Here is a 10,689-nt window from a genome sequence, read left to right on the forward strand (position 1 = left end):
TGGTAGTCCATTGGATATACAGTCCATTTTATATACTGCTGAAGTCCATGTCTGTATGAATAAGAAGAAAAAACACAGCTCCCCCTCTTAGGACCAGGATTTACCATCACATGGTGGATGGGGACATCTAGAGGGAGTTGCTGATGGATGTTGATGAGGCAAACATGTTCAACCTCAGGGCTGATGTGGGGGGGGACACGGGGACATGGGCCAGCCCACTATTCCCAACACTCCCTCTGTGTTTGCAGGGTGGCCCTTTGATAATGCCATGTGCAAAATGAGTGGCCTGGTACAGGGCATGTCTGTCTCCGCCTCTGTTTTCACACTGGTGGCCATCGCGGTGGAGAGGTATGTTGGGATGGGGGGATCCTGATACCTCATCCTGCACGGTGTTTGGGCAATTCCCAATGCATGTAACACTCCAGTCCCACCACAGGGCTACCTTCCTTTCTTTGGGGTATCCCATCGTGGGCATGGCCCTCTTCCCAAGCTTGGACACCATGGAGCACCACATCCCCACTCTCTTCACCTCCCACTTTGCTCAGAGATGTGGTGATGGTAAACTGGAAACTCAAAGAACCTCCAGGTCAAAGCCATGCTAATGCACCTGGCTGCTTCCTTGAGGTGTGATAAGGAGGTCCCACAAACCCCACAGGTTTCGCTGCATCGTCCACCCCTTCCGGCAGAAGCTGACGCTGAGGAAAGCCCTGGTGACCATCGCCATCATCTGGGTACTGGCCCTGCTCATCATGTGCCCCTCCGCCATCACCCTAACTGTCACCAGGGAAGAGCACCACTTCATGGTGGACACCTACAACAACTCCTACCCCCTGTACTCCTGCTGGGAGGCCTGGCCCGAGACAGAGATGAGGAGAATCTATACTACCGTCCTCTTCTCCCACATCTACGTGGCACCCCTCGCCCTCATTGTCGTCATGTATGCTCGCATCGCCTTCAAGCTCTTCAAGTCAGCAGCACCCGCCCGCAGCACCCGACCCGAGGAGCCCGAGGGGAGGAAGGTGTCCCGTAGGAAGGCAAAGGTCATCAACATGCTCATCATCATGGCCCTCTTCTTCACTCTCTCCTGGCTGCCCCTCTGGACACTGATGCTGCTGACAGACTACGGGCACCTCAGCGAGCGCCAGCTGCACCTGGTCACTGGCTACATCTTTCCCTTTGCCCACTGGCTGGCGTTCTTCAACAGCAGCGCCAACCCCATCATCTATGGATACTTCAATGAGAACTTCCGACGGGGCTTCCAGGAGGCCTTTAGGGCCCCTTTCTGCTTGCCACCACGCCGGCAGCACCGTGGGCCCTATGGTGCCCGCAACCGTGTCTTCACCCAGCCCCAGGCCAGCGACTCTCCCCCACACTCAGAATCGAGGCCACTAGCATCCCGACGGGCTGGCATCCCTGCATGGAATGGCTGAGCAGCTCTGGCCACCAGCTTGTCTGATAGACGTGGGTCTAGATGGGGACCTCGTGCATGACACTATAGTGGGGGAGGAAACCCCATATTGTTGTGGTTTTGGGGTCTTGATGTGATGATTAATGAGTGTCCAACCCAAGGGCTTGTTGGGGAGTGGAAGGGAATAGAGATTTACAAAGTTATTGAAATAAAGGCACGACCTGCTGATGTCATGACTCCAAGTCCCCTGTTTACTCAGCCCATGCCAACTGTTATGGGATGTGCGGCAGTGGGAGAGAAGATCCATGCATGGGCTGTTCCATACTATCCTGGGCCATGCCCAGAGGAACTACATGTTGTTGTGGCCCTGTGCTGCCATACCAAACTGGGTCATATCATGCCATACTGCTATGGCCCTACTGGACTGTGCAATGCTCTTGCGGCCTTGGTGGACCATGCAGTTGTGGCCACATGTGCCAGACCACACTACATTATTGTGGCCATGCTGGACACTAGTGTGTGGTTGTGGCACTGGTAGACCATGCCACCTCATGCTGTCATGGCCAAGCAGTGCTGTGCCATGCTGAATCATGGCACCTCATACTGCTGTGGCCAGGCAGTACCATGCCATAGTGAACCACGCCATCCTATCCACAAGGGCGCAGGCTGTGCTAAACCACCCACGCCCTACCAGCCCACGCCACTCTGCATGCACACGTCACCCTGCGCCACGTCATGCTACCGCACAGTGGCAGGGCAGCAGGGCGGCTCTTTGCGCCTGCGCGGGGGCTCGGAGGCGGGGCTCTTGGCGCTAGGAGGCGGGGCTAAACGAAGAGGGGGCGGGGTTACGGGCCGAATGGGGCGGAGTTGGCGCTGATGGGCGTGACTAAACAGAAGTGGGCGAGGCTACGGGCCTGGGGGGCGTGGCTATACCCGGGGGCGTGGCTACGGCCGCAGGGGAGCGCGGGCTGCGGCGCCTGCGCAGTGATCCGAGCAGGCAGCGGGGAGCGTGTTGCAATGGCGGGGTACAGCGTGGAGGAGCGTGCCGCACCGCACAGCCTGGAGTACCGCCTGTTTTTCAGTGAGTGTGGCTGGCAGCAGACCCCGGCTTCTCACGTCCCTTCTCTCATCCTCTTCTAACCTTCGTTCCCCCCCATCCTCCCACGGGGCGCTCACTTTGGGCGGACCCCAGGCCCCAGGGGCTGCCCCGCTGAGCGCCGCGCTTTGCCTTGCAGAGGACGCGGCCGGGCGGTACATATCCCCCTTCCACGACATCCCGCTGTACGCGGACGCCGGCGAGGTGAGGGGATCGCCGGGGTTTGGAGGTAGGGGGTGGTTATGGGGAGGGCAGAGGGGCTGCAGAGCTGAGGGTACTCTCCGGAAAGCAGTTGGAGCGGCCCCGAAGTTGCTTTGGGCTGTTCGGAGGAGAAGAGGCGGACTGCCGTCAAGGACAGCGATATGCTGGTCTTCAGAAGCGGATACCGTGCTCCAAAGGTCCTCAGAGCAGGAAAATTGGGGTGGTGCTGTGCTCTGCAGGTGCTATTGGAGCGGAGCAGGGTGGTTACAGGGGTGCGGTGCTGCCCATGGGCTGGAAGGCTGCACAGGGACGTTTCTCACTTGGTTTGTTTGTTAGCAGCACCAGGCTGTCACACTGTGTCTGAGCACCCTGATCTTTCTCTGCAGACTGGTAAGCTAGAGAGGATTACTGCAGGGAGGTTTTCCAGCCGTGGGCTGGGAGGTGCTGACCTCATCCGTGTGTCCTGTCTGAGGGACTGACCTTGGGCTGCCTGCTGAGTGTCTGAACCAAGCCAGGTCCGTAGCTTGAGGCAGCAGAGCTGGGGGAGAGGTGTGCAGAGCCCCAAGCATCCTCTACCTGCACAGCCAATTCTTTATTCTCTGCAGCTACGTATAAACAAAACTAATAACTATCCACTTACATTTTAATTACACGTGGGAAGTGACCCCCTGCAATTAGGGATATGCAATGAACTCGTTAGGAAGGGGTGCGAGCAAAGTCAATGACATAACAACACTCGTTACACAATAGCAATCTAATTATGGTGCGATATTGCCTGTCTGGTATTACCTTTGCAATGCTAATACTGCTTAATCTGGGAATTAGAAGCCTTGCGGATGCTAAGGGGTAAGGTTTGACTGTTTGTTAAAAGCCATAATCTCTTCCAACAGCAAATGTTAAGGTTCAAGTATGAAACAGCTGTTGTTTTTTTTTTTTCCTGAGGAAGAAGGGACCGAGTCCCCTCAGCATAGCTAGAGACAGGTCTCACCCATAAGTGAGATGCTGCACAGCGTGGCTCTGTGTTTCCCCCGATAACCCTCTCCCTGCACCTCTTGACCCAGAAGGTCCCCTTCTGTGAGGAGGGGGCTCAAACACCTGGGAAGTGATGTAAGCCTGAATACTGCACCCGTGCAGCTGTCACTGATCCACTTAAGTTTCCTGTTCTGCAGAAAGGTGACACAGACCTTTCGTCTGTTGGTACCTCAGAACACCTGCAATCTAGGTTATCTTCATGGGACTAATATTTGAGTGATGATGCAATGGACTGGACTGCAGGCCATCTAACAGGAGTATCAAGATTGGCACTAGGGAAAAAAAGCATAAAGTTCTGTTTTTCACGCTTACTTACACATGCCCTACTTTGAAGTGTGATATTGAGGTTCCACCTGTTCACTGATGTTTTGCTTTCTTCAGAATGTGTTCAACATGGTCGTGGAAGTACCTCGATGGACAAATGCTAAAATGGAGGTAACTGTATTGGGGGTCTGGGCTGAAGTGCTTGAGCTGAGCAGGCTGCTAACCCTGCCCGCTCTCCCTGTGGGCTCCAGGCTCTGCAGCCTGTGGGTTAGAGCCAGCTTCGTGGAAAAAGCCACTGGTTTCCTAGAGAGCCAGATTTATGTAACTTCTCTTTCAGATTGCAACAAAGGATCCCTTAAACCCAATTAAGCAAGATGTGAAGAAGGGAAAACTGCGCTACGTAGCTAATGTGTTTCCCCACAAGGGCTATATCTGGAATTACGGTGCTATCCCACAGGTACTGGATGTGTCTCACTCTTTGGGTGGGAAGGGGGTGTGCCTATGTTTGTCTCTGCCTGACACCATTTCATGAGAGTAAAGTCTGAAGTGGAACTCCGCATCTGCAACTGTACATATAATCCTGCTAATGAGGAGAACCTGTCAAGAGAACAGTGATGCCTGCAGGTAGAAATCTCCAGAGGCAGGCATGTAGGCATTGTAAAGAAGCTGTTCTGATACAAGCAGCTGCTGCATCACTCCTCACCTCGAGTATGGCCACAGAAGTCAGTCTTCATCTTTGGACTCAGGATGTGTTTGCTGCACAGGAGAGCTGAAAGCGCACAGTGGGTGTCTGGCAATTCTGTATACTTCATTCCTGCCTGGTGGAGCAGTAGGACCTAAAGCTTTAAGCTGTAGTACAGGGCCTTGGAGTGCAGCCCCCAGACTGGATTATCTCAAAGACCCTGTGTGCTGTGAGTTAGCAACCAGTGAATTGTGTCCTCTTGCTCCTGACCAGAAACCTGCTTTAAGCAGCTGTTGTTTTCAGAGGCTCAGCTCCAGTACCTCCTGGAGCCTTGCGTGACTTCAAACACTCGCTGCTCCTGCTGAGATGCAGAAGGACACCAGGCACCATAGGGTGTGGGACTCGCATTCCTACTTCTGCTCTGCTGCCTTCAACTGCTTAACTGAAAGGAAGCAATACACCCGTCTGTCTTCCACCTTTGTTATCTGGGGTTCAGGAAACTTCTGTTAAGAAATGAATAGGGAGAGGAACAGGCAGGAAGCCAAATCAGTGAGCATTCTTTATAGATGTGAACTTCACCTTTATGTGGCTGTTTAATTTGAGAGGAAGTCTGAAATGTTGTTAAAGGGTTTGGCAGTGGGAAAGACCAGTTTACCTTTGGCTGGATAAGAACTTGGATTGAAACTGCATTTACAGGCAACCATAAAGCAGTAATGCAATTGCTAGGTGTAAAAGTGAGTGCAAGGTGGACCATCACCTGTATCTTCAAGGGAATTGCATGCATGAAGTAAACCTGCCTTTTGCTTCTTCTTGAGTCCCTATTCAGCATATGGAGAGATTTGCTTTGTTTTTTTTTTTTTTTTTTTTTCTTCTTTTCTGTAGACTTGGGAAGACCCAGGGCATAAGGATGAAAACACTGGCTGCTGTGGAGACAATGATCCAATTGATGTATGCGAAATTGGAAGCAAGGTAATACATTCCAGAGGGTAACTGTCTGTAATTAGTGTCCTCAATTGTTCAGAGGAATTATTCATTTCTTGCCACCTGTATCTTAAGAAGATGATGTTTCTCCCCCGTCTCCAGAGATCGAGATCTTACAGTTTAAGCCCCATGAGCCTAGGCTCATGAGCTGCTGATAAGAGACAGCTGCCTTTGTGGCATAGGATTGTTTGCTGCACTCTGACAACTTGTACGAACTCCATTGTGCTTTCCGTGAATGTGTACAGAGAACTCTTGTCCTTGTAGGTCTGCTCACGAGGAGAGGTGATTAAAGTGAAGGTGCTAGGCACGCTGGCACTGATTGATGAGGGAGAGACAGACTGGAAGATAATTGCTATCAACGTTGAAGATCCTGAAGCAGAAAATTATAACGGTAGGGAGGAACATGTCTAATCCTTCCCTTCCTGCCCTGAGTGTCTGCAAGAGGCTTTTGGGTCAGCATTTGGACAGATGCAATACAGACCATAGCAACAGAATAGAATGTTAAGCTCTAGCGAAACACTATACTATTTACACAAATTAAGACCTTTGCAATAGCAATGATAGCAGAGTGGCACAGTCCTAGGCTGCAGCAAATAACAAGCCCAAACACAACGGCTGTGGATGCAGAAACAAAGGAAGAAAAACTACTTACCTTTGGAAGGCCTCAGGTATACAGGGATCTTCAGAGAGATGCCCTTACCTCCACTGCCAACCCTTAAATGAGGGCTGGGAAGGGGTGGATCCTAGCTCCACACTTTTCAATCACTCGGGAGCATTGCATGCACCTGAGCTCCCCTGGCTTGGCCCTGCCTTCCCACCAGGTGTTCAATCACTGGTTTAAGCTGTGACTTAGCATTTCTGATACACACGGTATCTTGAAGAAAAGGGTGCCCTGTAAGTGGAAGTATGTGTTGTCCAGCAAGTCTCTCATCAAAGCTGTTTAAATGTGTCAGTGACTTTCTTCTGAGAATGAAATGCTAAGTTCCTTCTCCGTGCACAGGCATCCAGGTTGTGTTTGTGTTGAAAAGTGTCTGGGATAGTGCTAGGGCTATGTCAGGAGCAGCTGAAAGAGCTCAAAAGACTGGGACAGTAGCAGAGTAACTTCTGCTATTGGATCTGGCTGACCAACCTTTCTCTCTGGCCAGATATCAGTGATGTCAGAAGGATGAAGCCTGGATACTTAGAAGCCACGGTGGACTGGTTTAGAAGATACAAAGTACCTGATGGAAAGCCAGAAAACCAGTTTGCTTTTAATGGAGAATTTAAAGATAAGGTAGGGCCAGCATTCTTTGTGACTGTGAACAGACAAAGGTATGCTGCCTAAAAACTGAGCTCTGGCGGCATGAAGATGCGAGTGAGTAGTTGTTGACAGAGTGGGTTTCCATAGCACCAGAGGATAGCCACCTTTATTCTTCCTGCTGCTTTTCCAGACCACCATTCTGCTTGTTTCTGAGCTGATGCTTGCAGAAATACTAGAAGAAGCACAGGGTTGTTGCCCTGCTACTATTGTAGACTATTAGTCTGTCTTCTAAGTGATGTTTGCACAAGATCACTTCAGAGCTGGCAGTCTCCATATCAGAACAAGAACAGAAAACATGGAGTTTATTTGCTCCTAACTGGAGCAAAGGGTGTATGATGTCACTCTTTGACTTGCAGTAGGCTGCAGTGGAAGGAAGCCAGGAAAGGAGGGAGGCAAACTTCAGAGTTAAAATGTTTCATCATTTCAGGCCTAAAGAGCAAAGCTTGTCAGGTGTTCCCTGGTTCCCTTACAGAAAGGGCTCTGCCTCAGCAGCATGGTTCATTTGTCTCTGTTTCTTCTCTGTGTGTAGTCAAATAACTTCCTGCTCCTGAATGAGAGCTCTCTTAACTCCTTGTGTCAGGTTGGGTGGACTGGGACATCTCATTGCACCTCTGCATGGGCAAAACTGTAATCAAGGCAGAAGGTAGCAGCAAGAGTCCTTGCACACGTTGCTGCAGTGTTTTACTTGGCTTTGTGTTGTGTCAAACCAAGACATTTACTGCTGGCCTTCATGCTGGGACAATTGTGTGTGCTTTCATCTCCGGCTGGCCAGTTAACGTTTGAGTATATACCACTGCTTTAAAGGAAAAAAGCTGTGCTATGCTTGGAAGCAGACTCCTTTTCAAACAGTTACAAACCTGGAATAGCTGTGCATTTCTTCCTGTTGGTAGGCACAGCTGTTGAATGATCCACCTGGAGTGGAGGGAGGCCATTTATTGCAGGGAACTCAGAGATTAGAGAAAATGATTTAGTGTTTATGCCTAATGCAATGTTTGTTCTCATCTTCAACTTTAGGATTTTGCAGTAAACGTTATCAAAAGCACGCATGAACACTGGAAAGCTTTGATAGCTAAAAAAACTGACGGAGGAGAGATCAGCTGGTAGGTTAATGCTTGTGTTGCTATGCTCTCTCCTTTCTCAGAAGCATCAAGGAATTTCCTTTTTCATCTACCGACATGCTTTCTGTTAGCTGCTTGCTATCTCTGCAGGCAACTAGGCAGCTACAATAATGATGCTTGGTATTCCATCATCTAATGCTCTTGTGGGATAGACTTGAATTCTGTATACTCACAAGCAACCTTTCTCTTCCAGCACAAATCTGACAGTCTCGGGCAGCCCCTTCTGCTGTAGTCAAGAGTGCGCAAAAGCTACTGTGGATGCAGTAAGTACAAATGGATGTGTCCTATCCCCAGTGTTGGTGTGAGGCAAGACAGTGTGATTTGTGTGGTACCGTAAACCTTCGTCTTTGTGTGAATAGCACTCTGTGTGCTCAGAAAGTTTTGGGTGACTGAACGCAGCATCTGTTTCTGGTTAAATGAGATGAATGTGGAACAAGAAAGATACTTTTCTAGAAGCTTCCCCTCACCCTTGGTCATCTGGGAGAGGAATCCAAACCAAGCTTTGTGTGAAGGTCTGCATTTCTGACCTGTAGCTTGGCTGTCAGCTGCTCAGCGTATGTTCAAGTATTTGATCTTTCACAAGCTTCACAGTACAGGTCACCCTTTGAGATGAGAGAGCCTACTTTCTTAGAGACTCACAGCCAGGGACCCTGCATGTTTTGCTATGAGAAGTTTGATTTCCCAGTTTAAGTACCATTATTCCAAGTCAGGACTCGACTGAATCTCCGTAGGCTTATGAAATACATCAGTAACTTGAAAGTGGTTGAAGGGGCAGCAAGATTAGAATAGCAGCATTGCTTCAGTGCATGGAAACACTACTGGAACTGAGAATATCTCCTTAGATTTCTATCGTGGTCATCTGCTTAACTCTTGGTTTGAAAGCCTTGTGTCTTCTGGCCCTGCAGTATGAGCAGGACAAAAGTCTACCTAAAGCAAAGCATTGCTGGCATGGAGAGGAGGAGGCTGTGCAATGGCCAGGCTCAGCTGCACATGAACTTGTGTGTTCCTTCATAGCTGACCAGCCCTGACTGCCACAGACAAATTTATGTGGCTCACAACTAGAACTGTGCTTAGAAGTGATTTGCACAGCCCAAAGTGATCTCTTATGAGATTAGTCTGCACTAACAGCTGCTATCTGCTCTTCCACTTCTCATTTCAGGCACCACCGTGTAAAGCTGCCAACCCAATCCCACCTGAAGGTAAGTTCCCAAACTCACATTGCATTCTGGTGAGGACTTCCTCAGAGAAACTATCTGTAGGAGAATCAAGACTGACAGCTACAGGCTTTGTCAGAAATGTCTCATTTCTCATAATGCTGTTCAGTTGCCACATCACTTGTACTGGGCCTTTACTTCCTTGTTGTGGAACGTGATGCTGGGATGTAAGCAAGAGACTTGGGATGCCACTTCGCTGTGGAGAAGTTTGATCTGTAGCAGTCCCTCAATGCTGGAAGAAGAGCACTTCTGAGGACTGAAGTGCAGTGGTAGCAGCAGCATTTTCACTACTTCCCAAGCAGTGTTTCATCAGTGTCATCAGTCCAGGTGAAGTGAGAAAGGGAAGCACTTCATTTTCACAAAGAGGGGGAGAAAATGGCCGTGAGGGCAGTGCTTCAGTTGCTGCTGACAAAGGCTCTTGTCACTAAGCAAGTGGCAGCTGCAAGCTGGTAGTAAGGTTTTCTGCATGTCAAGACTTGGTCTGTTGCGCAGTGCACAGCTGCGTAGGAAAATGACAACTGTGGGACAACTCTTAGGCCTGCTGAGTCAGATGTGTGCAAGGGAAGCTGTGCTGCCAGCCCCTTGGCAGAGCCGTGTGGCTGCTGCTCATGGCCTGCTGAGCTTCCTGAGGGCATCAGTGCGCGTAGGGCGTGTGATGCAATTGGCAGGAGCCGGTGCGAAGCGCTGAGCTGGATGTGATGTGTACAGCACCATGCAAGTCAGCTTTGGGCCAGTTCACACTTGAATCATTAAGGCTGGAAAAGCCCTTTCAGATCACCTCACCTCCGCCTCCTTTCAGGAGTTGCAGTGAGCGATGAGGTCTCCATTGAATCTGCTGTTCTCCAGGCTGAACCATCCCAGTTCACGGAGTGGCCATACAGGACTAACCCTGCTTTGTTCTGCCCCATGCAGTTGACAGGTGGTTCTACTACCAGAAGAACTGAGGGTTGAGGATGCCCTGTGCAGCAGCTGCACCCTTCCCACCGCGAAGTCACCACGTGCAGGAGTAGCCCAGAAGAATAGTGCTGGTGACAAGGCGGAGACCTTGCCTGTGACTTTCACCGATTAGAACTGCCTGTCTAGCCGTGACGCCTGGTACATCGGGTCTTGTGGAGGCTAGAAGACATAATTTGTCAATCAAAAGCTGCTGCTTGTGCGTGGTCTCGTGGTATTTTGTAACTGTCAGCACCTGCACGGCTTCAAGTACAGAGGCTCACCCGGTACGCGTGCTGGATGTTAGAAATAAAACTACTGAACTGTCCTCTGTGCGTCCCGTGCTCCTTTCCCTGCTCTGAGGGAGCGGGGAGCTCGCTGCTCCGGCTGCGTTTGGTGGAGGATCCTTACGCTCGTCGCGCCGCCGCTCGCGGGACTCGAACCCGCGGTTCTGCCGCTG

The 10,689-nt window shown here is 50.5% G+C and overlaps 2 protein-coding genes across 3 annotated transcripts in view; both read left to right on the plus strand.

Annotated features, from left to right (window-relative positions):
• The window catches only part of NPFFR1 (neuropeptide FF receptor 1), a 4,159-nt gene extending 1,962 nt beyond the window's left edge, over positions 1-2,197 (plus strand). For both annotated transcript variants that reach the window (XM_010714312.2, XM_010714310.2), the window contains exons 3-4: positions 249-348; positions 656-2,197. In XM_010714312.2, coding sequence (XP_010712614.1) covers positions 249-348; positions 656-1,430 — 875 coding nt within the window. In that variant the 3' untranslated portion in view covers positions 1,431-2,197. The remainder of the gene's footprint in view (positions 1-248; positions 349-655) is intronic.
• A 72-nt stretch (positions 2,198-2,269) lies between these two features.
• PPA1 (inorganic pyrophosphatase 1) lies at positions 2,270-10,557 on the plus strand. Its single transcript, XM_003207926.3, has 11 exons — positions 2,270-2,489; positions 2,644-2,708; positions 4,119-4,172; positions 4,339-4,458; positions 5,566-5,652; positions 5,929-6,055; positions 6,810-6,937; positions 7,979-8,064; positions 8,276-8,345; positions 9,242-9,281; positions 10,209-10,557. Exons 1-11 carry the CDS (start codon positions 2,285-2,287, stop codon positions 10,238-10,240), a joined length of 1,014 nt encoding a protein of 337 aa, XP_003207974.2. The 5' UTR covers positions 2,270-2,284; the 3' UTR covers positions 10,241-10,557.
• Positions 10,558-10,689: the final 132 nt, after the last annotated feature.

Source organism: Meleagris gallopavo, chromosome 8 (assembly GCF_000146605.3).
Source record: "Meleagris gallopavo isolate NT-WF06-2002-E0010 breed Aviagen turkey brand Nicholas breeding stock chromosome 8, Turkey_5.1, whole genome shotgun sequence".
In the NCBI taxonomy this organism is placed as follows: Eukaryota; Metazoa; Chordata; class Aves; order Galliformes; family Phasianidae; genus Meleagris; species Meleagris gallopavo.

Bases quoted from the DNA above. Each gene is read 5' to 3' on its own strand.
- PPA1 (XM_003207926.3), top strand. From the start codon at position 2,285: ATGGGCGTGACTAAACAGAAGTGGGCGAGGCTACGGGCCTGGGGGGCG. The intron at 8,065-8,275 runs GTAGGTTAATGC...TTTCTCTTCCAG, and splicing joins GACGGAGGAGAGATCAGCTG to CACAAATCTGACAGTCTCGG. The intron at 8,346-9,241 runs GTAAGTACAAAT...TTCTCATTTCAG, and splicing joins CAAAAGCTACTGTGGATGCA to GCACCACCGTGTAAAGCTGC.